Source organism: Cryptococcus neoformans (genome assembly GCF_000091045.1).
Source record: "Cryptococcus neoformans var. neoformans JEC21 chromosome 5 sequence".
Classification (NCBI taxonomy): domain Eukaryota; kingdom Fungi; phylum Basidiomycota; class Tremellomycetes; order Tremellales; family Cryptococcaceae; genus Cryptococcus; species Cryptococcus deneoformans.
In genome coordinates, this window is record NC_006687.1 from 912,501 (window position 1) to 937,500 (window position 25,000).

General features: G+C 47.8%; 8 protein-coding genes across 8 annotated transcripts in view; 4 read left to right on the forward strand and 4 right to left on the reverse strand.

The window, feature by feature from the left end:
* The window catches only part of CNE03210 (hypothetical protein), a 1,534-nt gene extending 641 nt beyond the window's left edge, over nt 1-893 (forward strand). The window contains exons 1-4 of the mRNA XM_024657241.1: nt 1-59; nt 116-297; nt 353-547; nt 603-893. The exon at nt 1-59 is cut by the window's left edge and continues 641 nt beyond it. Coding sequence (XP_024512963.1) covers nt 1-59; nt 116-297; nt 353-547; nt 603-687 — 521 coding nt within the window. The 3' untranslated portion in view covers nt 688-893. The remainder of the gene's footprint in view (nt 60-115; nt 298-352; nt 548-602) is intronic.
* Nucleotides 894-2,902: 2,009 nt separating this feature from the next.
* On the forward strand, nt 2,903-5,453 carry CNE03220 (conserved hypothetical protein). Its single transcript, XM_571203.2, has 11 exons — nt 2,903-3,015; nt 3,092-3,118; nt 3,162-3,212; nt 3,286-3,758; nt 3,828-3,918; nt 3,975-4,053; nt 4,100-4,222; nt 4,293-4,371; nt 4,439-4,501; nt 4,557-5,120; nt 5,177-5,453. Exons 1-11 carry the CDS (start codon nt 2,980-2,982, stop codon nt 5,193-5,195), a joined length of 1,605 nt encoding a protein of 534 aa, XP_571203.1. The 5' UTR covers nt 2,903-2,979; the 3' UTR covers nt 5,196-5,453.
* On the reverse strand, nt 5,398-8,762 carry CNE03230 (hypothetical protein). Its single transcript, XM_024657242.1, has 3 exons — nt 7,828-8,762; nt 7,285-7,777; nt 5,398-7,228 (listed from the first exon to the last, which is right to left on the reverse strand). The coding sequence occupies exons 1-3, from the start codon at nt 8,677-8,679 to the stop codon at nt 5,535-5,537; spliced, it is 3,039 nt and encodes a 1,012-aa protein (XP_024512878.1). The 5' UTR covers nt 8,680-8,762; the 3' UTR covers nt 5,398-5,534.
* A 174-nt stretch (nt 8,763-8,936) lies between these two features.
* On the reverse strand, nt 8,937-13,344 carry CNE03240 (chitin synthase, putative). Its single transcript, XM_024657243.1, has 24 exons — nt 12,992-13,344; nt 12,753-12,935; nt 12,645-12,697; nt 12,574-12,595; nt 12,398-12,516; nt 12,256-12,334; nt 12,009-12,201; nt 11,884-11,955; nt 11,679-11,835; nt 11,414-11,546; nt 11,269-11,360; nt 11,128-11,203; nt 10,922-11,075; nt 10,790-10,870; nt 10,726-10,733; nt 10,535-10,649; nt 10,365-10,483; nt 10,244-10,310; nt 10,060-10,185; nt 9,960-10,001; nt 9,733-9,897; nt 9,585-9,680; nt 9,233-9,526; nt 8,937-9,177 (listed from the first exon to the last, which is right to left on the reverse strand). Exons 1-24 carry the CDS (start codon nt 13,252-13,254, stop codon nt 9,124-9,126), a joined length of 2,763 nt encoding a protein of 920 aa, XP_024512879.1. The 5' UTR covers nt 13,255-13,344; the 3' UTR covers nt 8,937-9,123.
* Nucleotides 13,345-14,365: 1,021 nt separating this feature from the next.
* On the forward strand, nt 14,366-20,766 carry CNE03250 (conserved hypothetical protein). The gene is made up of 10 exons (XM_024657244.1): nt 14,366-15,025; nt 15,077-15,968; nt 16,022-16,980; nt 17,037-18,477; nt 18,528-18,916; nt 18,968-19,136; nt 19,189-19,571; nt 19,624-20,247; nt 20,298-20,386; nt 20,445-20,766. Exons 1-10 carry the CDS (start codon nt 14,576-14,578, stop codon nt 20,581-20,583), a joined length of 5,535 nt encoding a protein of 1,844 aa, XP_024512987.1. The 5' UTR covers nt 14,366-14,575; the 3' UTR covers nt 20,584-20,766.
* Nucleotides 20,627-21,584, reverse strand: CNE03260 (transcriptional activator, putative). Its single transcript, XM_024657245.1, has 4 exons — nt 21,389-21,584; nt 21,212-21,322; nt 21,015-21,152; nt 20,627-20,944 (listed from the first exon to the last, which is right to left on the reverse strand). The coding sequence occupies exons 1-4, from the start codon at nt 21,530-21,532 to the stop codon at nt 20,762-20,764; spliced, it is 576 nt and encodes a 191-aa protein (XP_024512880.1). The 5' UTR covers nt 21,533-21,584; the 3' UTR covers nt 20,627-20,761.
* A 72-nt stretch (nt 21,585-21,656) lies between these two features.
* CNE03270 (ubiquitin conjugating enzyme, putative) lies at nt 21,657-23,042 on the forward strand. The gene is made up of 5 exons (XM_570886.2): nt 21,657-21,850; nt 21,927-21,987; nt 22,051-22,151; nt 22,249-22,315; nt 22,373-23,042. Exons 1-5 carry the CDS (start codon nt 21,740-21,742, stop codon nt 22,924-22,926), a joined length of 894 nt encoding a protein of 297 aa, XP_570886.1. The 5' UTR covers nt 21,657-21,739; the 3' UTR covers nt 22,927-23,042.
* A 21-nt stretch (nt 23,043-23,063) lies between these two features.
* Nucleotides 23,064-25,000, reverse strand: part of CNE03280 (hypothetical protein) — a 2,110-nt gene continuing 173 nt past the window's right edge. The window contains exons 3-7 of the mRNA XM_570888.1: nt 24,882-25,000; nt 24,161-24,814; nt 23,962-24,112; nt 23,443-23,908; nt 23,064-23,372 (exon numbers count right to left, since the gene is read on the reverse strand). The exon at nt 24,882-25,000 is cut by the window's right edge and continues 14 nt beyond it. Coding sequence (XP_570888.1) covers nt 23,215-23,372; nt 23,443-23,908; nt 23,962-24,112; nt 24,161-24,814; nt 24,882-25,000 — 1,548 coding nt within the window. The 3' untranslated portion in view covers nt 23,064-23,214. The remainder of the gene's footprint in view (nt 23,373-23,442; nt 23,909-23,961; nt 24,113-24,160; nt 24,815-24,881) is intronic.

Consider the following 25,000-nt stretch of genomic DNA (forward strand, 5'->3'; position numbering starts at 1 on the left):
AGGATAGAATGAGGAAGCGAAGGAAGACCAGTGCCTGGCCAAAGAACAGAGAGCTTGAGGTGAGTCCTGACTGTTGGTTATGATGAATTGAGCTCATTGCTTGCCTTGAATGTAGGACTGGGTCCACGCAAACGTGCGCAGGATCATCGATATGCCTCCTTCCGGTGACAAAAGCCTGTATTCAAAAGACAAATGGCCCAATTACGATCCCGAGGAAGCACCTAACGGTTATGTCGAAGATCCCGAAAGCAGGAAGGTCTTGTGGAGGCCAAACTGGGAGAACTTGAGGAACGCCTTGTGAGTAGCATCTTTAGGACCTTTCCCATAGCAGCTACTGATTTCTCGGAATTAGCTTCGGTAACCTCGTTGATGTAGCTGTCAAGGCCTGTGAAGACGATAGGAAGAGCCTTAAACTCGAGTGTCCTTCGACGGAGGAAACCAGGGATCGAGTGGTGGCCTACTTGAAGAACATCGCCAAACGCAAGTGCGGCAAGCAATCCAAGAAGGAGGCGGATGAGAAGAGGATCCTGGGAAGGACGCGTACTGTGTGAGTATTTGGTCAGTTTCTCAGGCGCAGGTCAGTCACTAATGCCACTTTGCAGTTCCGTCAGTGGATCAAGAAAAACTGGGAGTCACTCTCTCTCAGCAAATGCCGCGAGGCGTCTGATGACCCTCTGCCGACGTTAGTAACTGATTATGGATAGAAGGTGAGGCGTGTGTAGAAGAAATGGTAGGGGCCGGGAGACGATGAGAACCAAAGGGCTCGTTGTTGGTAGCTAGAGGAGTCGTTGTGAATGGGCGAGGTGATTGAGGGGACTGGGGTAACAAATGATCCAAGGGTCCCTGGAGGGGAAGGAGGTCGCGGTGGTCAAGTCATGTCCGGTACCGCATAACTTTGCCAGCGACAGGACAGAGAGGACATCGGCAGCGGACAAGAGTTTTGAAAGGCTACACCGATGCGATGTCAGACAGATATCCCGACTTAACCTCTCGTCTAATGTACTCACAATGCTCATCCCTTCACTTATAGATTGAGCCTCAATGGGCGCATCTCTTGAGTAAGGCTTATAAGACCGACTATGTGAAAGTTGTGAGCAGTTCTTCGTGCTGCATGTAGCTTCGCAAAGTGATGGTAATTGGGACCTCTACTCACCGGAAGGAGCTCAAGAAGCCTGAAGGAACCATGGTTTTAGCTTCAGAGAAAGGGCGAAATAGTGAATATGAGTAGATACACTAGCCTATCGCCACCCCGCCAAGTCAGCAAAGTCATGTACAGTATGAGATTTCCTCTCGTCGACATACACGGATATCAGTCCGGAGAGACGCTGGGAGCCAAGCTTGTTGGTCAGATATTTTATAAGGATTGTGATGTGACTTGAGGGGTAAAACAGAGATAGAAGTATGTGGAACTTAAAAGAATTTGAGGAGAATCGTTTGGTGCTCGGAATTCGTACTGAGGTATGAAACGTGGGTTTCAGACGAGGAATCAGACGTGGTCCGGTATGTCACCCGCATGAACCAAACAAAAATCAGATGGTCTGCGCCGCCCCAGTTACAGCCCGTCGGCAGGCGGCGTGCCGCGCCCTGTCGCGGCAGAATCATAGGCGTGCTCTGAAATTTTCGTCATGCCAGGTGGCAGGCCTTCCACGCCGTCTGCCGCGGAAGAGTCAGGCGACCCTTTCCCACAGTGTAGTGAAACATGGAAGGCGGTAAATGAAGTAGAAATGGCGAAACGCTAGAAAGAGGAAGTCTGGAACCTGAAACCTGGATTGTTTCGGAATTCACCAGCCGCCAGCAGCCAGCACTGCAGCTATTTTCTAGAGCACCAACAGCACCTACGTACAATTTATTTCGAGCCGAAGACGAATGACCGATGAGGATAGGAGATTTATGATCTCGCCCAGGTACGAAGAATAATCGAAGGGAAAAAAAGGGGAGATCTTAATCTCCACTCAAACAGCAACAAGCGGCCCTCGGCCCATCTTACACTCGCGTCTCGCATCATGGCGTATAATAAATGGAGCAAGGAGTATCGAGCATTGAAGCAAAGAAGAAGGGCATCATTCATTATCGTTCATCTGTTTCATAGTATGTAGCATAATAGCGCACGGGGGAAAAGGAGAGTGGAGAATGGAAGATGGAGAAAGAGCTGAGGTATAGTCGTAAGCGACCGCGCGTTAGGACACAAATGGACAGCGGTCCGCGAGCAACGAACGGTGCGACACGTTTTGAGGGTTTGAGGTCCTTGAGGCGAGAATTGCCGAACACAAAGAACAGAGGTCATCATTGCACAGTGTACAACTGGGAAACAGAGGATAGGTAGAAAACAGAGGCGTACATATTGCATAATTCCATACATGGCGCATGCAGAACATGGGATTCAACGGAAGACCCAGCGGATACCTGATAAAGTGGGAAATGGAATCGTAGAAGACGAAGAAGCCTCGATCGTTTCAATAAATTTCATTTCGATAGATATTTAATTGGTAACTATAGGCGATAACACTAAATAAATAATTAAAAAACCAATTAAGTCCGCGATTCTGCAAATTTGGCGCTCGGCCAATTTACTGCATGAGCGAAGACTTCCTGCTTTATCCGTTACCCGCTATCCGCTTACCTGCTGTTAAACCCTTTTCACCCCGGTAAGCGGTAATACATTTAATTATCCGATCACACTTGTCAGACGACTGCAGACCCCCCAAATTCCAGCAGCAACCCTAGATCTTATTAACTTAGTATGTTGACACGTGAGTGAAGTTTGACAAGCCTAATTTTCATTGAGTCTTTTTGTAAATGCTAGAAAGGCGCGAGAAATATGAAGTGATGACGTCAAGGTTTATGTGCTCGTATCATTATTAGCGCATCATCCCGGTGACTCGCCGCCTTCACGCAGCAGATATACCAAATCAACTGACGTTCCAGTCTCTAATACTACTCCTGTCTCCCCACAATACACCTCGTTTTATCTTCGCAATAATGCCTGACCCCGCTCCGTTTTGGCTGTGCCATGAGGTTAGAAACACCATCACTTACTCCACTGCTCATTCTAAAACGCTGACAAATATCCCGACTTATCTGACTTATGTAGTGTGGTGCACAAATGCGACCAGTCACAGTGCGTTTTCGCCTTCCGTTGGACGTCCTAACGGAATGTGTAGATTGACGGAACGCCCCATTGTGCATCATGTAACGGGGAATTCATTGAAATTGTATGTTATCGCTATGTCCACCCACTGGACAATGGACTTAATAACTTATAAACGTCTCGCCTCTGTTCAAAAGCTCGATCCTGAAGTCAACCCTGATCCTGACTATGAACTGCCTCCTCCACCACCCACTCGACCTGGTCAACAAACACCGTCTCGCTTTGATCCGCATTTCTTGTCCAACTTTCCACCTCCTCAGTCTGAAGGATCATCGTCACCAGCTCGTCAAAGAGACACCAATAATACTGGGAATTTCCTATCCAGCCTCTTCAGTATGCTCGGAACCGGTTCTCGGCAAGGAAGCGAAGAAACACCTCGGCGACCACCTCCATCCTTTCACGGGGAACCCTCTGCTTCGCAAAGAAATGGTCAATCCCAGAATACAGATCGTCCGGGAATGCGAACCTACGCTTTTAATTTCGGAAACGCTCGTGGAAGTGTAACAATTGGAAGCTTTGGCTCAAATTTGGGGCGCCAAGGGTATAGAATGAATAATGACCCCACATCGCCGTCAGGCAATCTGTTTAACGACCCGGATCCGTTTAGAGCGTAAGGTTTTGTCAATCAATGCTATTTAGGGCTTGGAGGTTGCATTATTGTAGTTAACGACGTCTTTAGGGATCCATTTGATGCTAGATTCCGGCCTCCGGGGGATGGCAACCGTGACATTAATGGGGACATGCCATTACCGTTGGGCGCCAATGAAGCCGTATGGAATCTTCATGTCCTTGAAGAAGTAGCCCTGACATTCATGTTTGCTACTAGCTTCAACTCATTGCGGCACTCCTTGATGGTAATCCTCCCCCTAATATGGGCAATCTAGGAGACTTCGCGACTTCAGACGGTGTGTGTTCTCAGGATGCAAAAACATTTCTAATGTGGTTTGTCAGCGGACTTCATGAGAATATTGCAGGAGACTTTCATGGAGGCCGCCGGGCCCCAGGGGCCTGTACCCGCCAATGAGACTGTCATCGAAGGCTTACCAAGGTTCACGTTTGACTCTGGTTCTTTGGGTAGGTTGGGTCCAATCAAGTAACTTTCGCTGCATACTGATCCGATCATCAAACATCCAATCCTTAATAGCAAAAAGCCAATTCAGAGACTGCCCTGTGTGTAAAGATGATTTCGAGATTGGTAATGAAGTGATGCTCATCCCATGTGGGTAAGTTGAGCGACTCTCATGTACTCTACGTCATTAACTCTTTTCCAACTCATAAATGTGTTTGAAGACATATCTATCATCCGGATTGCCTAGTGCCTTGGCTTCGGCAAAATGGCACATGTCCTGTCTGGTGCGTTCATCCCTCCGTCGGATTTATTGGTGGCCTATTAACTTGCCCATTATAGTCGATTTTCCCTTGTCAGTGAGGATGAACAACCGAATAACCAAAGAACACCCAATGTTGGGACCGAGCATACCCGCAATGCCGAAGAAGAAAGACCTGCTACACCTACTATACCTGCTGCTGTGTCAAATTTCTTCAGGAATCTCTTCGGCGGCTCTGAATCTCAACCTTCAACCCCCAGGGCTGCCGCTGGAGGAGGGCATGGAAGTAATGCTTCACAGGACCCTCATTCATCCGTGAACGTAGTAAGCGAATCTACAATATCTGCAGATGCGTCTTCTCGCCATTCACCTACTATTCACGGTGCTACACGACGGGAGCAAGTTCAACCGTGTGATGAAGTAGCATCCGAAGGATCATCTAATGATTCTCTTGTCCGTGTTTATCCTGAGCATTCGTCGGGTGAGACTCACGGAGATGGCGCTACCGATGGGGAGGCAGGAAGGATTGCTGAACAAGAGCAGCAGGTGGCATCGAGAGATAGATTGGCGGATAGAGTCAACAGAGATTTCAATGAACGATGGCAGAGGTTGAGAAGGGAGCGGGAGGAGGACGATACTGTTTAGTAAGCCTCGGTTTCATCATATGCTTCGAAATGGACGACTAACTTGACACATGCAGTCATCCGGATCTTGATTAGTATGCATTCCGAGAGTGAAACTCATTAAATCCATTAGCATTAAAAGCGAATAGAAACGAATAGTCATGAAGTTGTACTTGTAAATGGAACACTTGAAACTCTTTCCATGCATGCTGCGATATCATTGCGGTTCCGTAGTTCGCATATAATAGGTGGGTATCAGGATCCCTGAATTAATTTGACCGCCCGACGAGTCCCAGAGTAGTACTTTTATACAACCATGTATGACAACATTATTATTATTATTACACTATACTCAAATCCAGCTAGCTCTTCAGAAGAGCTTTTTTTCCACTCATCGCTCCATCTTCTGCCTATGCGTCCAAAGTCACTGGCCGGTCATTTATACGCAGCAACACTGCCCTCCCTCCACATTCTCCCGCCATCGTCAGTTTCTTCATCAAGACCCCACTCGAGCCCAGCCTCGTCACCAATTTCCTTTGCTACCCTTTGTAAATCCATCAAAACTTTACCCTTCCTGGTAGGTGCCGTCTTTGGAATCTTAGAGCCAGGTGACATTATAGACCGCTGTGCTTTTGGTGTTCGCAAGGCACCGGGCGGCGCCATTGAAAGACTTCGCGACCTTGCTCGAGCGCGAACGACTACAGCCGGCAAAGAAGTTAATCTAATATGTGAAGGAGCAGGTGAGGATGTTGAAAATGTGCTAGTTGAATTCTTGAGTTCTTTAGGAGTAGACAGTGAATTTGGATGGGTCGAACGTTTGGCAGGAAGCGGGGGAGGGAGCATGAGCCGTGCCTGTGGGTTACCACCACTGCCAGACGATGGATTTTGTGGGTCGGATACTGGACGAGGCTGAGAAGGCCTATAGCTCGATGGAGGAGTGGGAAGCGTATATTTGGAGCTTGCTTGAGATGATGAGCCTAAAGTCGGCCTAAACAAGCCCATTGATGGCACAAGCGTTTTTACCATATCTGACGGCAGTCGGCCTGTATGCTCCGGCCCTAGTTTGATTCCGACATCTGCGGCCCTCACGCTCCACTCAGTCCTAATAGGGCTAGAACTGTGTTTCGGAGACGATGAACAGGCTATGATAGATGATGAATCAATATTTGACAGTAAATCCAGTTCGTCTTCACTACCCTCTTCATCAGAAGATGGGTGACGCATGGGAGAACGAATGAGGGAAAAACGGGTACGTTTAATGCTAGACGAGGATGACTGAAGCCCAAGAGTGTCTGATGGACGTCGTAGAGCACTCTTATGAGGAAGCGAGGTAGCAACATTGTCGCTGGACAAAGATGCACTTCGCATACCGTCAGTAGACGGGGGCGGAGTTGGGTGATACATAACCCCGGTCTGCTTGTAGGCGTCTGTGACATAATTGCTTGATATCGGATGTGTTAATGAAACGGATGGCGAAGGAGTAGGACGTGCAGCTTGAGTGGGAACAGGGGAAAAGATATCGGGACGAGGAGGTGAAGAAGGTGGAAGTGACAACAGCGGGGATCTTGACGGCTTATGAAGGGAGGCAATGGGTGGGGATGAAGGCGCGACAGACGACGTCGGAGGGGGTGACGGGAGCGGTGCCGTTTCTTGGGGCTTGCGAATGAAGTTGCTAGAAGGCTCGCGGGGCGGTAGTGCGGTATCTGTCGTAAAGCGGGGGTCGTCATCATCACTGACGGATTCGATGACACGGCGCCTATGTTTTCTAATCGCAGATGATGATCTCAAGGACGGAACCTTCATGTTGAGAAGAGGCGAATGTTTTGTTCTCAGCTGGGGTGTGTCAGTTGACACATTAACCTGTGAGGGGTTGCTCTCCCCCTTCGCGACATCGACAGGTGTCACTGTATGTGTGTTCGCAGTCGAAGAATGGATTGCCCGCTTTCTCCAGTTGCACCGCCTGTATGAATGTCTTCCCAGACATACTCCTGCCGTCTTCGCTCTCTCCCCACCTGCTTCTCGGCAAAGTCTACATGTCCTCTGTTTGGTTGGCCCGGCCCCCTCGACCAACCGAGTATCAGCGGCAAAAGACTTGCCTGACGGTCGACTATGCGTCGCCGATTTTCGTGCTAACCCACAGAATAATCAGTTGTGTCATTTTTTGAACTCCATAAGATAGACGCACCAAACTGCTCGAATGACCCTGATGAATCCTCAAAAATGCAGCTGTCAGTCCTTCCTGGACAGAAGGGAGCTTGATCCTTTCTAGTGCCACCAGCGGCACGACAGCTGTCACATCTGAAAAGCTTTTCATCATACCTTTTGATAGTCTCTGTTGAGTTTGACGGTTTCCTGAGTTGAATAATCGAATGATTTCCAGATGATGTATCCTCCATTGGTCGTTCGCCGGGCATGCGCTTTTTTCCTTTGCTCTTGGATAATGCTGAAGAGCCACTTGTCGCTGAAGAACCACTTAGTGAACGACGTATCCGAGCCGGAGGTGGGGTGAAAAGATCTGCAAGAGTAGGAGTCGAAATAGACTTGGGAACGCAATCCAAGAGATGGTGCTCAGAAGGTTTTTCCTCCATGCCACCGGTTGACTTGGATCGAGGACGAGGTGGGATCACCACTTCGATGATGGTGCGTCGTTTCGGTCGCCGTGATACGATAGGGGTGCCCTATAGGAAGTCAGTTTGCGGAAACATGGTGTCTTTACGAACACACGCACATGCAAGCTTGATAAAGCTGATAAATTATCTCGAACACCTTTCTCCTCCGCATCACTATCGCTGATGGCTTCTAACTCATCCTCCGAAGAGGCCTTGTTGTCCGACGCGAAAAGGTCATCTAAGGTGGGAAGAGGAAGAATCTGAGTGCCCCGCGATCTTGGAGATACATCTAAATATTCTTCAAAGCCTGCAGGTTTCTTCGAGTCGTGTTCAGACAGAGAATCTTCGTCCTCGTTATCCGATCCAAAGGTCGATTTTCGCCGTTGTTCCGCACGCATGAATTCTCTGAAGTCTGCATCATCCTCCTCCGTCCAAGCTTGATGGAATCCTTCCACTTCTTCCCATTCCGGAAGTTGAGGGTCCAGACCTGCCTTCTCATCCCAGTCTCCCAACTCATCCTCGTCCGACTCGAAGTCATGACCTCCTCCTCCCGTCGATTCTCCATCATCACCTTCCTTTTGTCCAAACCACATGGGTTGTTGCAGAGCTCTCAGCTTGCCCCTATCCTTCACTATTGTTCCTGTTGCCAGGTCAATCTCGTCATCATCCTCGACATCCCGATATTTCTCAAACAATAAATCCCAGCTTGATTTGAGCTTGTCTCTTGATTCTTGTCGTCGGCGAGCTAGCTCCTCTTTTTTCCACTGCTCTCGACTGAAAACGGAACCTGACCTGATCCTTACCCCTGTGGTAGTGAATGGAGCAGAATAATGAGGAGAAAATGGTTGATTACTAGCTCCATACTCGTAAGGAAAGATTGAACCCCCACGGCGGAATGCAGGAGAAGAAAAGGAAGGGCGGAGATGGGACGGATTTGAAGGGCCTGCTATGGGGGTTGCAGGAGAGAACATTGTCAGGGCCGGGGGCTTTTGTGCCCATGGATGGGGGAGAAAGATGGACGGAGGGCGATCGATATGTGTGAAAGTAAGAGTAATAGTGGACAAGGAAACAACAATGCAAAGAAGTCACGCTCGCCTTTCGTGGTGTTTACGTCCTAGCACTCAAATCAAACCGCCGCGCTAATTAGACTCCATCAAATAAATAATTATAAAACCTCGCGTCTGATTATTTTCGTCAATCATGAATTTCGTTGGTTGACTACGCTACTAATGGAATAATTCATGTCCAGACGTCCCCACGCATAATCATGCATAACCATCCATGCTCTCCTAATGGACGTCGCTATCAGTCATATCTACAGCTAAATGAAATCACTTCTTCACTCGATCAATGGATTTCATTCAGGCGAAGTCGCGTGCGAAAATAAGGATGGATATCTTGACTTTACATCCCGCTCAGTTACGTCTCCAGCATCTACCCATTTGTCTCATAGCCCAGTAAAACACACACTGAATTCAGAGGTCAGCCAACCTCCATAAGCCTCTAGATCCTTGAGAAACGTACTCCGATGAACCTGACCATTGACAGCGCGAATGTCGCCCATAAAATCGCTTGAAAGTAAATTTGCTGCTTGTCTTGTAATTTGTCGCCATCATGCTCCAGAGCCTGAGTAATACAGGTACCATTGGTGGACACAATTACTGTTCCGTTGTCAGGATTGTATGAGCTGGGGAGGCAAGCTTCTACGAGCTGCTTAGTTGTATCGAGACCATTGAGGGTTTGTATGGAGATAGCAAGTGCAGCGTTAGAAAGCAACCACACCACTACAAGGCGGGTTCTGAAAGTTCGATTTTGATCCTAACGATGTAGTTTCTGGTCAGAATCGGAATTATTTGTCAGGGATATGAGTACTTACATCAAGGTTGGGTTTCTCATCGGCTTCTTCAGGCTTGTATGGTGCAACTGCACGTTGTACAACTTGCTTAAATGACTCATCCAGTTCGCCTTGACTCTATCAAACCCATCAGCAATCAGTTACGCCAACTCTTGGTGTTCATATTCACTCTTTGTTGTTCCTCTACTACGGCCGTTTCTCCATCCTTCTCCTTGCTTGACGAGATCGCTGGTAAAGCCTCTGCTCTGTCTGAGCCCTTGGTACCCCAAGAAACATCATGCAGGTTGCAAAATGCATAGACATTCAGGATGTTGGTAAATGAAGGAGCAAGAAGCTGTATGGCACAGTTGAGTAAAACACATTAGCATAAGAAGATACCCAGCATCTACCACGTACCATATATTGCGGGAAAGAACTAAACATGTGCCAGGGGTCCCTCTACATTCTAGTCAGACTGAATACTCAATTAAATAGGAGAATATGTGATAAGACTTACATAAAGGAATGATGCAATGAGGTAGATACCAATAGTGGACATGATGGCTGCCACCAAGACCCCGTTCGTGGAATTGAAAAGATTACCGAGCTTAGCATCTATACTTCCTCCGTCTCTCAAGGCCCCCTGCACCCCCTCCATCACATCAACAACTCCTCCATTTATAGACTAGATGATAACATACTTTGAAGGCAACGACAGATAAGATGATAGAGCAAATGATCAGATAGAGAGATAAGAAGGCGTAAACCCTGACAATGCATATTAGCTTCTCCACCTCTGGAAACAACCAAGAGTGCTCTTACCAAAGAGTGAGAATGTATAGCCCTTTCTCTCCTTTGGGTCGGTTGCCCAAAGCCAGGACGAGTTGCAACATTAAAAAGGCCAAATATACCCATGTGAACACAAGATTGATCCAGTGGGTCTAAATTAACATTGTTAGAGAATGACAGTCCTGTTTATGCAGAACACTTACAACGTCAGCCGTACCGAATAAATTGATATTGGCACTCTCAGGAAGCAGTTCGATGATAATTGAGAATGTGAGCCAAAGATTGGCGAGAGCGAACCAGGAGAAAATGAGACTGAAGCTGAATTGAAAGAAGAATAAAAGGTCAACCGGTTAATACCATTAAAGTTTAGATATCCTCATGCAGATAGACGTACACATTATACTAGAAGTAGTTAAGGTCAGAATAAGGCATATTAGGTAGTAAGAGATTCGACTCACAATTGCCTGTATATGTAAAAAAAGCATCCTGATAGGGCCATGACCACTTCGATATAGTCTAAAAAAATGGAAAACAGAATACTGAAGCGCTTTGTAAGTTTCGCAAGGTAGAAAGTGGTCGCATGTGCTTACGACTGAGGCGGCAAAAGAGCCATTCAACCATCTTCTTCTCTGGCTAATAAGTTCAGCTGCTTGCTCCGGGACGTCCGTTTCCGCCTTGCTAGGTTTGACGTATTGTAGAACCCATTTTTCACCTTTCTTCGCGACAAGCTCAAAACAAAGAATACTGCAAGAGCGCTGCTGAAGCCCAAGTACATTGATTGAGAGCATTGACATACCGGTCTTCTGCCAAGAACATGTTTTTAGTAAAAATGCCCATGCCATATATTCCTTTCTTGCCCAGCCTCGCCGCCACTATTAACAATTCAAGCGTCAATCTGTCGTTGGCTGCGCTAACATGATAAAACATAGCCACTCACAAGTTGCATCACCATGGAAGTACTGGGTTAAAGGGCGGCCTTGGATTGCTTTATAACGATAGGCACTGAAAGCACCTGGTAGAACGCTCACGCTATTGTCCATTGCCGTCAGGATTTCTTCAACCGTCACGTTTACGGTACTCACTATCCGAAGCTGCTTTCCAGTGGCTTATCCAAGATGTTTGACATCTTATATTCGAAATTTTGAGCTGCCACCAAAGGATTGAAAAGCTTGACTCCTTTCTTGATCATAGCATGGATTTCTCCACAAGCACCGCCTAGGTTTCGATTATTCTGCTCATTGTCCCTGGTCAAAAGTATGCTCGCATATTATCATCTAGTTACCACCCACGTAAAACGCTTCCCATACTACTTATGTCAGTCACCATCGTTAATCAAAGGTCACTCACGATGATAGATTGCCTTATGGCCGGGCTTTGTTCCCGCGTCCAGCAGCACACAAATCTCTGGCTGAAGTTGCCTCCCTAGAGCATTGAACAGCCAGCGATGGGAGTTAATTTTCTTTGAGTTCTCTTGTTTCAAAACAAAGATTATTTGCACTGGTACCTATGCAGAAATTTAGCGAGGTTTTGACCGGAAACTAAATGTTTTTACAAGATTATTGGGTTCTCCAGGATGCGGCTGGACTAACTGAGGGGTGGCATCTATAGATAGCTGAGTTGTATACTGCTTACCGATCTGAGTATACTGAAAGACATAGCCGGAGAGATGAGACTCACTTCGAATATATGAGCTGCTGTCTTTTTCCCATCAACTTCTTTCTTGAGGATACCGTCTTGGAATACACCGATAGTCTGCAGTACGTCTAACACTTGTTTATCCATTGGATCTAAACCATCAGCCACCAGAGCAACCACAATTTTCTGCCAGCCTGGACGGCCTTCTTCGGCTGAGCGGCGCCAGAATTTAGATCTTAAGAGTTGATGTGTCAATAACCGCTAGAAAACTCTAGATTACCCAACTTACGCTTTGGTATTGCAGATGTCACGAATATTAAGCATGACATTATGCAGAGTCCTGGCATATAATATTTTATCCTCATTGTCTGATACACAAAGCGCTTAGCCCATGGTTTGGCAATCTAATCAATGATTGTAAGGAAACGCACAGCTCGTGATAGCAATGAGAAGTTCAGTTTCTCGGTTGTAGGAAGTTGTTTTTAGCTTCCACCCATTCTCAGGAGTGAAATCATCGGGATCGCATGTCGCAGCCGTGTATCGCATATGCCTGAAACAATATCATCGGCCACGATAGAAATATTTGGCCACTGAACTCATGACTTACGAGAACTCGTTCGACGCCTTGTCTAAAAGGACAAATTAGATAAATACATATGGTAAACCGTCGCAGCTTACCAATGAGCCATTTGGCTTCTACAGAGCTCGAAACAGGTCCTGGCACAGCGTAGCTATCCAAAAGTCAATCTTGCATTGAAAAAGACACGTCGAGCATGAAAAACCTACTCGGCAATGAAATTGCCATTCGTTAATTTGATCCTTTTAGTGGTTGCGCCGCGACGAGGAGCAGTCTGCCTTGTCAAGAAATCGGCTCCTGCGCTGGAAATTGAGGCAGAAGATGCGAGGGGAAGGTCGGGTCCGCCACTCAAGTATGGATCGGTCGTAAGGAATGTTGATGAGGAAGCAGGCCTGATGGGGTGGATCAGCTTTAGTACATCATGAATTACCCTCTGCCGCCGACTGACCCAGTTGTCAACGGCGTTAACTCTTCATTGTCTTCGTTATTGACGGCGGCCCACGATCCATGTCGCCGACTACGACCGCCGTATCCTACGTCTCCTGTATGATCGTACTGATAGCCCTGCTGTCCTTGATAATGGGTTAGTTGAGGTGGATAGTAGGACTGATACTGGTCCGACTGTGGGTAAGGTGTATTAGGGTTGACTGATGGAGTGAAGGATGAATCTACTCTGGCTGAATTGGTAAAGGGATCATGATGGCGGGTCATGGCAATTGTACTAGTCTGCAATAGTCAATAATTCCTGGAAAGGCGGGAATGATATCAGCCTTTAGGCCTTGATGTGGTTGAGCATAGATAGTAAAATAAACGGGAAACTTTATATAGATGTCAGAAATCCATGGAATCCTGAAAAATGCGCAGCCGGTCACCACACTGATGGTAACAGGGGATGTGAGATGTGTTGATCAAGTATGGAAAAACACACATGCGGCGGTACCTGTATCTAAAGGACCTTCCAGACTGCCAGCCCAGGGCAACATTCTTGCATCCATCAAGTTTTCCTAGTAGGTACCGGCAACTGAGCGTGCGAAGTTATCTTAGATATCAAGTAGTGGCATTATAAGCGTACGTGCTGGTTACTGGCGATCAACTCTGCACGGTGAGAGAGAGACAGATAAGGCTGTTCCTCGGCAGGTGTCGCGAATATATATGCTGTGTTGTTGTAAAAGTCTGGAAGCAGAAACGCTAGCGAACAGCACAACTAGTAGTAGTAATGAACGAGTGACGGCCATAGCAGACGGCAGGCGGCATGGGGTAACGTAGGGGTGCCACAGAGCTTGAGGACATGAGGCTAGTAGTACACGACCGATGACTGACCACCATGCTTTTCAGGAATCGAGAAGGAGACGAGACACAGCATCAGACGCTAAAATAAAAGGAAAGAAAGTCGAGAGCGGTCGAAAGGAACGAAGGCCCTAATTAATGAAAAAAGAAGAAGCCATTTCGCCGCGGCGGCCTCCACGGACCTTAAAGGCGCCTCCTTCTCTGCCCAGACATAAATCCGCCAAAGTGGAAATCGCGGTTTCAGTAGATACCTAAGATAGTATCCTCTCTGGCCTCTTTTGGCTAAGATCATGTGTAGTATCTGTTCTTAACGCTGTGAGAAGCGTTACAACCCTACGGGGTTTACTTCTCGCGAAGTTTTTCTGCGCCCGCGTTGCCTCTTCAGCTTGCTGAATGTAACGCACGATGTCGCTGGCACCGCACTACCGCCTTCTGATGTCAGGGTTCCTCCCTCTTCACTTTTTTTTCTCTCTCTCCCACATTTATTTGGTGCCATGGTTTTTTACTTTTTGAAACTCATTCGGATCCGGAACGACATGGATTACGTCACGACTTCTTCTCAAGTCAATGACGGAGCTGAGTTGAAAAGTAATGAATGATTATAACCACAAACGGTATTCATGATACATCCGTTCGATTACGTCGTTGCTGTTATTAGCTAGTAATAGTCATCATCCATTGATCCCAAGCTTATTATTGCTTGGTCATCAATAATCAGCCGCCCCGCCGAACTACCAGCACGAATATGCCCAAAGCAAACAAATCCTCGGCTTCAGCGGGGACTCGTAAGAAGCATGCCGCCAAGAAGACTCACAGAGAGCACGATGACGATTCTGATCATCAACCAGAGTCGGGAACACCTCAACCTTCGAGAAAACAGCGAGGGGAGAAAAAGCTCTCCAAGGCGCAAAAGAGAGCGATGCCGAAAGTGAAGCAATACATCCCTCCACCAAAACCCCCTGCACCTCCCATTCTGGATCCTCTCGACGGACAGGGCCTTGCGAGAACTTTGCCGGCGGATTTGGTCGTCGTACTGAGACGATTAGGAAAGAAGGACGCTGTTACAAGGCGCAAAGGTCTTGAGGAATTTAGGGATGGCTGGGTGAAATACATTCTGAAGGAGAAACCAACTGAAGAGGAAGAAACTGAACGAGAAGTGAAGGAGATTGCACTTCTAGCAGCTATACCTGTCTGGGTAAGTGATTTGTACACCCATTTACAGGTTATCTCCTGACTTAATACTTAGCTACATAACCTCTCAGGTCTTTTACAGTCCCCTTTCCACAGAGCTATTGCTCTCCTTATTCATACAGATCTTCTTTCTGTGCCTGCCCTTCGGGCTTCAATTTTGGAAAGCCTAAATTTGGGCCTGTTACCTGGTACCCAAAACCGTGATGTTCTTGGGTCTTGGATGATAGCTGCTTTAGAAGAAGGTCGAAGGGCAGGTGGACTAGGGCTCAGGGGATGGGAATCGTCTATCCTCTGGAAGGCGAGCGGTGAAGAGGTTGGCGGTGATACAGACATTCGCATTGATCTCAAAGAACACCTTTCCACTTTAATCGAGTACCTTACTCTATCTACCCTGAACCCTTCGATCCTACACGAGGACATCCATCCAATACCTGTAGCAGCTACCCCGGTGTCTTCTATTCCTTTGGGCAAAAAAGGTACTAACAAGCAAGGGAAATCAAAAACATCTTCTGCCCCACCGTCTCGACAGACTGAAACACCTGTACCACCTCCGGAGGATCATGAAATTCTTGAAGAAAGGATGACAAGGTATCGAGTGGGCGGACTTATAGGTCTTTCATGGCTCCTGCAACAACTACCTCAAGTGGGATTGACATCCTTGCCTGAAGATTTGGTCACTTTGCTACGTCATCCTGCATTATGGCTTTCCTTGTCTTCAGAACAGGTTGATACAGTAAATTCACCTGGGTCCTTGGGCACTGCTCAGCCTCCTGTTAGAAAGGCAGGTTATGGGCTCCTCGATGTGCTTGTAAACTCTTACGAAAGTATTGTGGCTGAGCCCGAGATGCTCAAAATGGTGTCAAACGCTGTCTTGAGTAGCTGTTGGAGAGAAAAAGAGGCAGTGGTATGGGAATCTGCAGGGTCCGCTATTGCCAAGTTTATCCGCAGTGAGTGTTAGAACCTGATGAGGACGACCATGCCTGATCGAAGCATTTTGTAGAATGGCCAGAATGCTGGACACTTACCACAGAGTCTGCTGCAGACCATCGTGATGGGCGCAATGATGGGCGCAATGATGGGGAAGAGGAGGTCGACAGTGAAGACGAGAATGTTCAAAACGCCGATGACGAAGATGGCGCGAATCCGGCCACTCTCCTTCAGCTTTCTTCACCATACTACTCTGATTTCTTGGACTTCACATCCACTATTTGCCCTTATATTCCTCATATCACTTACCCCATAATTCTTGTTGTTCTCTCCACCCTTCCGCCCTCCTTATTGCTGCTTGTTGGGCCATCCCTTCAGCTCCAGACGTTATTCTCTCATCTTTGGGCCCCCCTGGATTCTCGCTTACTTTCCACGCATTGTCTGCCAGGTCAAAAGTCTGCATTCCAAGTGTTTTTCCAGGCTATATTGGAGTGTACCATATTCCTCATTGGCAAGTCATGGAAAGAGAAGGACGGAAAAGAGGCTGCAATGTGGTTGGTGAAGGAGCAGCTAGGCAACAGAGCATGGAAAGAGGGCGTTCTGCTTATGGGCGGAAGGGCTGGTGGAAGGCATGTCCCTCGAGGATGTACCGAAGAGAGTGAAGCTTCTGCATTTGGCAGCACTCTTGGCCGTCTGGCATCTATTGATCAACTACTCTTAGACCAAATCCGGGTCGTGCTTACCCAGACGCTATCTGATGCTTGTTTCCCGCAAGAGAACCCGGAGAGCGGTCCTATGGAGGTAAGTATTTTACCGAGAAGCTTGAGTATACTCTCTGCTATAAGAGACGCGATTGCTGCTAGTCAAGTGATCGGCCTAGTGGATCAATTAATGGAGGATTTGATCGAAAAATTATCTGAAGTGTTTGTGGGCTCTTCAAAGAGCGACAATCCCTCCCATGCAATCATGGCGGAGACATTAGTAGATGCTCTGAAGAACCATCACCATTTGGTGCACAGCGACACAATAGAGGTAAGTACCCACTGGCACGTTCCAGTGCCGAAAAACTAAACCTTACATATCCTTAGAAACTTTTGGGCCAAGTCAAAGATTCGTCCCACGAGCTACTCATAATCCTGCACCCACCTTTGTTCATTGCTTATCTAGACAGCCTCTGCTCCAAGTTGCCGTCTGCCGAGCGACATGTTTGCCAACAAGCTCTTTCTACCGTGCTGCAGTCTTCCGAAATAGACTCTTCGCAGCGCTTCACAGTTGCCAATGCTGTGTTGATTCTTGACCATACCCAACTTCTACAATCGGGCTCACTGGATCAAATTGTTAAAGAAGCCACGCATGACGCTCTAGCAGGCGGATCACCTATTGCCATCCCCGTGGTCACCGCATCTCTCAAATCCCTTTGCTACCTATCAAAATCTACCCTGGATGAGGTGTTATCTGTTACCTGCAGCGTCATTCGTGAATCAACCAAAAAGCTTCTGACCACCGATTTCGTTGAGCTTGGTGTTCCGCAGGCGGCCTTCGAGATCTTTGCTGCCTATGCCACAAACCATCTTCAGGAAGTCATCGAATCGGAGCATTTGATTTCGGGTCTGGTCGGCGTTCATCATGTCCTATTCGTTTTACCTAGATTACCTGGTCACATTGCCTCAGCCGAGTCAAAGGCTAGCGGCCTGCTCAGTTTATGGTCCAAGCTGGGTGAACTGGTTGTGGAATACCAGGAGAAGGTCCTCCAAAGAGTGTACAGTGCCTTAAAAGGAGAAATGGGTGATGTAGAAGTCAGGGTGGACCCTGAGGTGCTCATCGACGTGGCTCTTGCAACAACCCTCGGGTCCCACTCTGCTCCTTCCCTCCAAGCGCTTGTCCTGGCGTTGCTTCCCGAAGTGATCAGTATCATTCAGGATCTCGCTCCTCATACATCCCAACCTCCCCATCCGTCTCTGCCTATCGTGGACCCACTTATACCGTTTGTCCCCCATGGTGACGATGACCTTGACTCTATTCAACCAGAGTTTGATAGCCTTGGTCGAGCTCAGACAGCCAGATACGCCGAGGCGGCGGTAGCTCTACTCCGAGCAGACAGAAGCCTTGTTAAGGATGAACCTGCTTTATTGCAAATGATTTTAGCTGTCAGTCGACTAGCACAGGATGCTCTGACTGTTCCCGGAGCATCCAGAGGGCTGTTTTCGAAAGAGACACCTTCCACCCGCCTAGCTGATCTGGTTCGAGAAGTAGAAGGGGCCGTTTCTTTCGCTCTTGGATATGTGGACGAGGTTGAGCCCTCTTGGCACCATGCCACCATTCATGCTCTCAAATCTGGATCTGTGCCACATGATTCCGACTTGTTACAAAGCTTAATGGTTGCGCTGCAGAAAGAAGTGACTGCAAATGGTAACGACGTGGATGCCAGGTCATTTAGGGATGTGCTTTACAAGCACATGAGACAAATAGGAGCGGGTGTCCAAGAAGGGGAGGCATGGCTAAACTATGCCATGAGTCTGGTTGACAGATGTAAGTTTATTTAGCGTTCATTGATGATCTGGCACTGATCAGTCGCTCAGCACCACAGCTCAGTCTCGCCATAATAACTGCCATCAAACCTCTCATGCTTGACACACAGGCTTTTGCCACTGCCCAAACCCGTCTCGCATCGGCTCTTACAACCATTCCCCCGTCCAAGTGTCATACTGCACTGAATCTGTTGAGGATCTTCAACGCCTCAGCTCCAGAGGTCGATTCTACTTCTGTATTTCTCCCTCAGCAGCGAGCCCTCTTTGTACTTCGCCACGTCGCTGGATGGCTCACAAGTGATGATGTCGACGAGGACAAGTTGCCTGAGGATATGGAGTTTAGAGTCTTGGAGCTCGAAGGGTCAGTGGCGCCAATCGTGCAAGACGTGGGTGGCGCACACTGGGATGGGATCTTTGACTTGGTTGAAAACGGCTTAGAGGTGACGAGCTTCCTACATTTTCCATGCTGTTCAGAGACTGACACTTAACAGAATTCGGGAATGGACGACTCCTCTTCGCTCTGTTTGCTTTACCATAGCTTGTCCGTCCTTCAGCAGATCAGGGATCTCTGTCAGACCAACAAGTCTTTGAGAGCTTCTTGGACAAGTAAAACGAATCATATGAAACTTGTCTTGGATCTATTCTTGCAATGTCGCTCAGGTATTTTTTTTTCTATTCAAATTCAATATGCGCATCGACTGACAACTTTTAGCGAACTCTGTCCCTCTACAATTAATTCAAAATCTTATTCTTGACCTCCTGCCTGACGTCCCCGAGCAGGTCATGAAAGAGGCCAGCTTGACATCACTTTGTAATCTGATATCCCTTTCGACATCTTCGGCTATCCAAACTGCTGCTTATCGAATCATTTCTCAAGTTATCAGACATCAAACGGTTGGACTGGTCTTGGAAGTAGAAGCATCTGTAGCGCAAGCCCAAGAAGGCCATGCCGAAAGAACCATTGAGATGGCAAAGGAGTTGGTGGATGTTGTTAAAATTGGAAGTGAAGTAAATTGGCATGGCGAGCTTGGTGTATCCCTAGTCTTGGGACAACTATTAGCTTGGATGTCTATATTGGATTATTTCGAGGATGCTGTAAGCGATCAACTGACATGACTCTATGAGAAACTGACATGACATTCCACAGTCTCGGACTTTACGCTGGGCGTACCTGGATCAACTAAATACATCCAAGCTGATCACGGACGGCCTCGTTCCAATGCTCTTCTCCATCCTTGGAGTATCTGAAATGGGGGCCTGGAACTTCCCCGCCAGCCAATACGCTGTAGATGAGTTCTTCACGGAGTTCCTTGACCCGGAGTCCTTGCCGGATCTTTCCCCACTTGCCTCTCATCTATTCTACCGAGCACTGGTCACTATTCCATCTTCTGTCCGAGCATATTACGAATCTCTTAAGGATCGCCAGCTATCTATGTCCATGCTCTCATTCACTGCTCGGCACTACTCTCCGGTAATCATTGCGCACGAGTTCTCTGCTTTAAGGGAACCGTCGGCGATGGCTCAGCTAACTGAAGAAGGCTTGAATGTGCGGATAGCGCAAGGTGGTGGTGCAACTATCGCAGCAGGAGCTGGGTCCGCTGAGGCAATTGCCAGCTACGTGGTCGATGAACAGCCAATGGAAATTGGCATCAGATTACCGGCAGAGTTCCCGCTGAAAGGAGTCGATGTCAGAGATCTGCGAAGGGTGGGGGTGCCAGAGAACAAGTGGCGAGGGTGGTTGATGGGTTTACAGCAAACTATCACATCAAGGGCAAGTCATTTTTTCTTCATTGGTTAAGTACCTAGACTAATTCCCAATAGAATGGGTTGATTCTCGAGGCACTTACAATGTTTAAGAAAAATGTTTCGCTGCATTTTGAGGGTGTCGTGGAATGTGCTATCTGCTATTCGTAAGCCTTCTCTACTCGAAACACTAATAATCTTATTTACTGATACTTTGCACGTCAGTATCATATCCCTTACGGACAGGACGCTTCCCACCAAGCCATGCCGAACGTGCAAGAATCGATTCCATGCGAGCTGTCTCTTCAAATGGTTCAATTCGTCTCATTCGAGCAGCTGTCCTCTTTGTCGAGCTCTGTTCTAAAAGTCAGCTTGGCTTATAGCAGTGTGTTTCTATTAAGATTACAGTGCATGCATTCATAGCATACGAGGTTTATGTTTGGCAATGCGCTGATGATGGGCTCTTCTATATCACTTTTCAGTCTAGTTTATTTTTTACTGGTGAAGCACTTCCGTGCAATTCATAGCTATAATATGCAGGCCTATCGTACACCTTTCCCGTCATCACTTCTTTTTCGTTTAGACTTTGTCCCCTCTGCATGGCCGTTGGTCGAAATGGTGCCGCCAGCTGGTTGCCTCCCCCGTCCGCGCTTTTTTCGCCCATCTTGAACTTCCTCGTCGTCGTCTTCGTGTTGCGCGTTGCGTTTTGGTATGGAATGATGTGACTGTGTTGTTGTGGAGGGTGGTCAATTCAATCGATTCATCATGCTCTGTGCTGAGGTTACAGCCACTCACATCGCGATATTTCGCCAGGTACACTCTCAAAACACCCTCATAATTGTCGAACCCCAACGCGCGCATGGATGTAAGTATATCCTCCCCGTTTAACGTCTTCCTCTTTTCATTCAGACATTTTTCAGCCGCTTCTGATGTCTGTAGTGATGAATGTGTTATATTACTGCCTTGAGAGTGTAATGGAGGAAGATACGTACGATAAAAGAGATAAATTCCGACACACATTCTTGGACACATTCCTTGGCTTCCTTCGACACTTTGGCTGAAGTTGGTAATGAAGACTTCATGATTCGCGCCACGTTCGCAATCTATAGCATCGCTGTTCAGGCGCGCAAAACAGGATATTTCGAGCAAGAGAGCATTGGGATACTTACCGGCAGCCAACGATCTTGTTCTCGAAACTCCTCAACCTGAGCCTCTGTAAATGGCTTCGAGGGGCCTACTCCTGCCGAATTAGCGGAGGGCTCGGGTTGGTTGCCTAGCGGGGCAAGGCTTTTGAGGTTTGTATGTTCTGACATCTGGGCTTGTTCTTTTTTGCGGGAACAAAAGGCGAAAGAAGAAATAATATGACTCCACGATCAGATGTGGATTTGGATCTTTTGGATGTTGATGCCGGAAGCCGGAATTGGTCGGCCGACTGCTTGATCGCCGCTTTCTTTATCTGATATCGTGATTGTATTTCATTCGTCCTTCGTTATTTTATCTCCCCTCAATCTTGTCCAGCCATGCCCAAACTCAACCTTCGCTCCACTGCCGTGAAGCGCATCATGCAAGAGGCTGCAGAACTCGCAGCCGCCGACGTCGACGACGACGGCTTCGTCGCCGCCCCCTTGGAGGTACGCCCCCACTTCGCACGCATGACTTATCGAATATGCGCCATTTCAAGGATCGTAGGGCTGACCAATATGCCAGGATGATATATTCGAATGGCATTGTACGATGCGTGGAGTGCCGGACAGTGAATATGACGGTGGTTTGTCCTTCTATCACTCTTTGCATAATTCTCCCGACTAATCTGATCACTTTGACTCCGCAGGTCTCTATCATTTTCGCATAGTCCTTCCTCCCTCTTATCCCATGAGTGCACCCGATATTATTTTATTGACTCCCAACGGGCGCTTTGAGCTTGGCAAAAAGGTGGGTCATGGCACCAGACAGTGGCGGGTCAACGGACAAAGGGGATAAAGGCAGTGCCCGCTGCGCCTGCGCAGTAGTTGCTGACGCGGGAAAATAGATTTGTATCGATGGCCTTACCAGCTTTCACGCTGGTTCATGGCAACCAGCATGGGGTGTTCGTACAGGTAGGCCACATGGTTATCATCTGTTCATACGGGCTTGTTATTTAACCTTCCTTCCAGCCATTGTAGGTCTTCGGTCGTTTTGGATGCAATCTGGCGAGGCTCTTTCTGCTATCGGTGCTCTCGACCATTCGAAAGAGGAAAGGAAGCGGCTTGCAAGGCTTTCAGCAGAATGGAAATGTCCTACTTGTGGTATTAAAAACGAGGAGATCATGCCAAGGTATCCGGCTGCCGTTGATGAGAAAGAGGGAGGGAAGGGAGGGAATGAAGATGTCAAGCAGTATATGGACAGTGGAGACACAGTGGATTACGCAGCTGCTTGTGCTCTTAAAGCTGAGCACATAGAGGAGGCAGGAGATAGAGGGCTCGACTCTGAACATTTAGAGTCCCGTCCTACTGAACCGGAACCACAAGCGGAAGCCACAGATTTACGGGCGTCAGCCTCTCCAGAGGTTATCTCCACGTCAGCTGTACAAACTTCACCCTCGTCCACACAAATCACTCTTGAACCCTGTCGCACTGTCCCGCTATGGCTCGATCACCTCATTGGGGGATTCTGTATCGCCCTTGGGCTAGCCATCTGCAAGCGAGTCGGGACGTACATCTTGAGCTGAGCTGTTGAATCGGCGGCGCGTTTCCGTATCTATTGATCTTCCTTATTGTATCTATCACACCTTGCCACACTCTAGATGTAGACATATTGTCATGTATTGCACCCTTTTTTGTTTGCCAGCGAACTGTCCGAACTGTCCAAGCAAAATCATATTGTCATAAATGCACGGTATCATCAACACTAAGTAAAGAGAAGAACTACGGTATCCTTTTCAGTAACATATATCCAGTGGTCCGATCGCATAAACAAAACATGCCGTTGAAAGGAACCAGATGTTATAGCCAAGTATTTAGATTGAGAAGAATGGTTGTTCCCTACTCTGTCCTTGCTGCTGACCCTGCTGCGCTTGTTTCTGACCAAAAGGATTATTCGCCCCGAGACCACCTGCACCCGTCTGCTGCATGGCAATTCTATTGGAATTGTGAAACGTCGATCCCACGGGAATACCTGAACAGCCATCAGCACAACCATCGACACGGATCAATCCAGAAAAAAAGGTCATCAACTGTACACTTACGGAGGTTGCCCATGTTACCAAACGTATCCAAACCATCCTCCCTGCCTCGCGCCAACAAGGAAGCCAACTGGCCATGCTCGACGTCATTTGTTTTAGTCTGGGGTGTCCAAGCCGGTCTAGCTGTCGCTTGAGGCTCAAGAGGCTGTTGCTCTGGCATCTGAGCTTGAGGAGCAGGAGACTGGGATTGTGCGGTAACGTTAGGGACAGGGAGGAAAGATGGCTGCTGCGGCTGAGGCGATGAAATTTGTCCAGTCTGCTGACTGCCTAAACTAGGTGCAAATGGATTGTTGGATCCATATCCTGTAGGCTGAGCTAGCAAAGAAGTGTGTTGCTGCTGTAAATATTGCTGTTGCTGTATCCACTCTTGCTGCTGGCGTTGTTGCTCCTGGAGAGCCATTTGCTGACGCATATACTCCTCTTGTTGCTGTTGTTGCATTTGTTGTTCCTGCATCTGAGCGTAGAACGGCTAGTAAGAAAGGGTCAATATGGTGAATTCTGAGGTAGTTTGAGAGCACTTGCATTATAAGACGTATACTGCGGCTGTAGCTGTTGTTGCTGCTGGCCCCATCCAACATCGACCAATGGCCAACCGCTAGTAGGCTGCACCGGCATCTGCTGAGTCTGCTGAGCAAAGAGATCCGGTTGCTGAGTATAGGCATTCTGAGATTGTCTACTGGGGTGTCAACTTTGCTTATTTTAACAAGTGTCTTTTACTCACAAGTTCAAGCTATCGTCAAACAACGCATTCTGAGTCGCACTCTCTTGTTCTCGCTTTCTTTTCGCTTCCTCCTCCTCAGACAATCTGATGGCCCGTTGAAGATCGTCCTCTTCCTGAGTCAACATACTTCTTCTCCTAGCTTCATCCTCAGACATCCGCTTGGACTCTTCGATGGCCTTTTTAAGATCGTCTTCTTCGTCACGAGACCTGTTCGGTCGAGTTGTAGGGCGTGGAGATTCGTTCTGTTGAGCAGGGCGTGGAGATTCATTTTGTCGAGCTGGGCTACGAGGTTCTCCGTAGTCACGGTCACCACGAAGACCAGATGCTTCGATGGTACCCAACATTCTGTCTCGCATAGCACCCCGGGAACGTCTTTCTTCCCTCAGTCTCGACTCGTCTTGAAGAAGATTGGTGATATCCTTTGCCTTTTGTCTAACATTGGATCCCACATCCTTTCCATTGTCGTCCACATAGACAAACTCTTTGAGAGTTTTAATGATGTAAATATTGTCTTTGAAGTAGATGACCACGTTTTCCGAGCCAGCGTGGAGGCAGTAGTCGAGAAGGGTGAGCGCCTTGAAAACGTGTCGCCAGTTCTTCCCTTTGTCATTCAAACGTTTGTCGAGCATCTCCATAACTTCCACAAAGTCGTTTCTACACTAAATGTCAGTCCATTTTCCACGGCACCATGCGAAGACGAAACGAAGGCGGAGGGACGCACTGGTTGTAGGTCAGCTGAGCAATCTCGTTCATCATGGTGCCGGAAGGTCCCCATGGGTCATTAGAAGTGGCTTCCCGGACCTTCGTTTGCGTGTCTGTGTAGCCCTTGGTGTAGTTTTT

What these genes read in the sequence shown, in the direction of transcription:
- CNE03220 (XM_571203.2), top strand. Translation starts at nt 2,980, where the DNA reads ATGCCTGACCCCGCTCCGTTTTGGCTGTGCCATGAG. An exon ending in CGTTGGGCGCCAATGAAGCC is followed by an intron (nt 3,919 to 3,974) that starts GTATGGAATCTT and finishes GTTTGCTACTAG; the next exon opens with CTTCAACTCATTGCGGCACT. An exon ending in GTGATGCTCATCCCATGTGG is followed by an intron (nt 4,372 to 4,438) that starts GTAAGTTGAGCG and finishes ATGTGTTTGAAG; the next exon opens with ACATATCTATCATCCGGATT.
- CNE03230 (XM_024657242.1), bottom strand. Translation starts at nt 8,679, where the DNA reads ATGTTCTCTCCTGCAACCCCCATAGCAGGCCCTTCAAATCCGTCCCAT. An exon ending in CAGCTTTATCAAGCTTGCAT is followed by an intron (nt 7,778 to 7,827) that starts GTGCGTGTGTTC and finishes GACTTCCTATAG; the next exon opens with GGCACCCCTATCGTATCACG. An exon ending in AGGGTCATTCGAGCAGTTTG is followed by an intron (nt 7,229 to 7,284) that starts GTGCGTCTATCT and finishes TCTGTGGGTTAG; the next exon opens with CACGAAAATCGGCGACGCAT.
- CNE03240 (XM_024657243.1), bottom strand. Translation starts at nt 13,254, where the DNA reads ATGACCCGCCATCATGATCCCTTTACCAATTCAGCCAGAGTAGATTCA. An exon ending in AAGGCGTCGAACGAGTTCTC is followed by an intron (nt 12,517 to 12,573) that starts GTAAGTCATGAG and finishes ATATTGTTTCAG; the next exon opens with GCATATGCGATACACGGCTG. An exon ending in CAGCAGCTCATATATTCGAA is followed by an intron (nt 11,956 to 12,008) that starts GTGAGTCTCATC and finishes ATCGGTAAGCAG; the next exon opens with TATACAACTCAGCTATCTAT.
- CNE03250 (XM_024657244.1), top strand. Translation starts at nt 14,576, where the DNA reads ATGCCCAAAGCAAACAAATCCTCGGCTTCAGCGGGGACTCGTAAGAAG. An exon ending in TGCACAGCGACACAATAGAG is followed by an intron (nt 16,981 to 17,036) that starts GTAAGTACCCAC and finishes ACATATCCTTAG; the next exon opens with AAACTTTTGGGCCAAGTCAA. An exon ending in TGGTTGAAAACGGCTTAGAG is followed by an intron (nt 18,917 to 18,967) that starts GTGACGAGCTTC and finishes GACACTTAACAG; the next exon opens with AATTCGGGAATGGACGACTC.
- CNE03260 (XM_024657245.1), bottom strand. Translation starts at nt 21,532, where the DNA reads ATGTCAGAACATACAAACCTCAAAAGCCTTGCCCCGCTAGGCAACCAA. An exon ending in CGGAATTTATCTCTTTTATC is followed by an intron (nt 21,153 to 21,211) that starts GTACGTATCTTC and finishes TCATCACTACAG; the next exon opens with ACATCAGAAGCGGCTGAAAA. An exon ending in ACCTGGCGAAATATCGCGAT is followed by an intron (nt 20,945 to 21,014) that starts GTGAGTGGCTGT and finishes ACAACAACACAG; the next exon opens with TCACATCATTCCATACCAAA.
- CNE03270 (XM_570886.2), top strand. Translation starts at nt 21,740, where the DNA reads ATGCCCAAACTCAACCTTCGCTCCACTGCCGTGAAGCGCATCATGCAA. An exon ending in GGACAGTGAATATGACGGTG is followed by an intron (nt 21,988 to 22,050) that starts GTTTGTCCTTCT and finishes TTGACTCCGCAG; the next exon opens with GTCTCTATCATTTTCGCATA. An exon ending in AGCATGGGGTGTTCGTACAG is followed by an intron (nt 22,316 to 22,372) that starts GTAGGCCACATG and finishes CCTTCCTTCCAG; the next exon opens with CCATTGTAGGTCTTCGGTCG.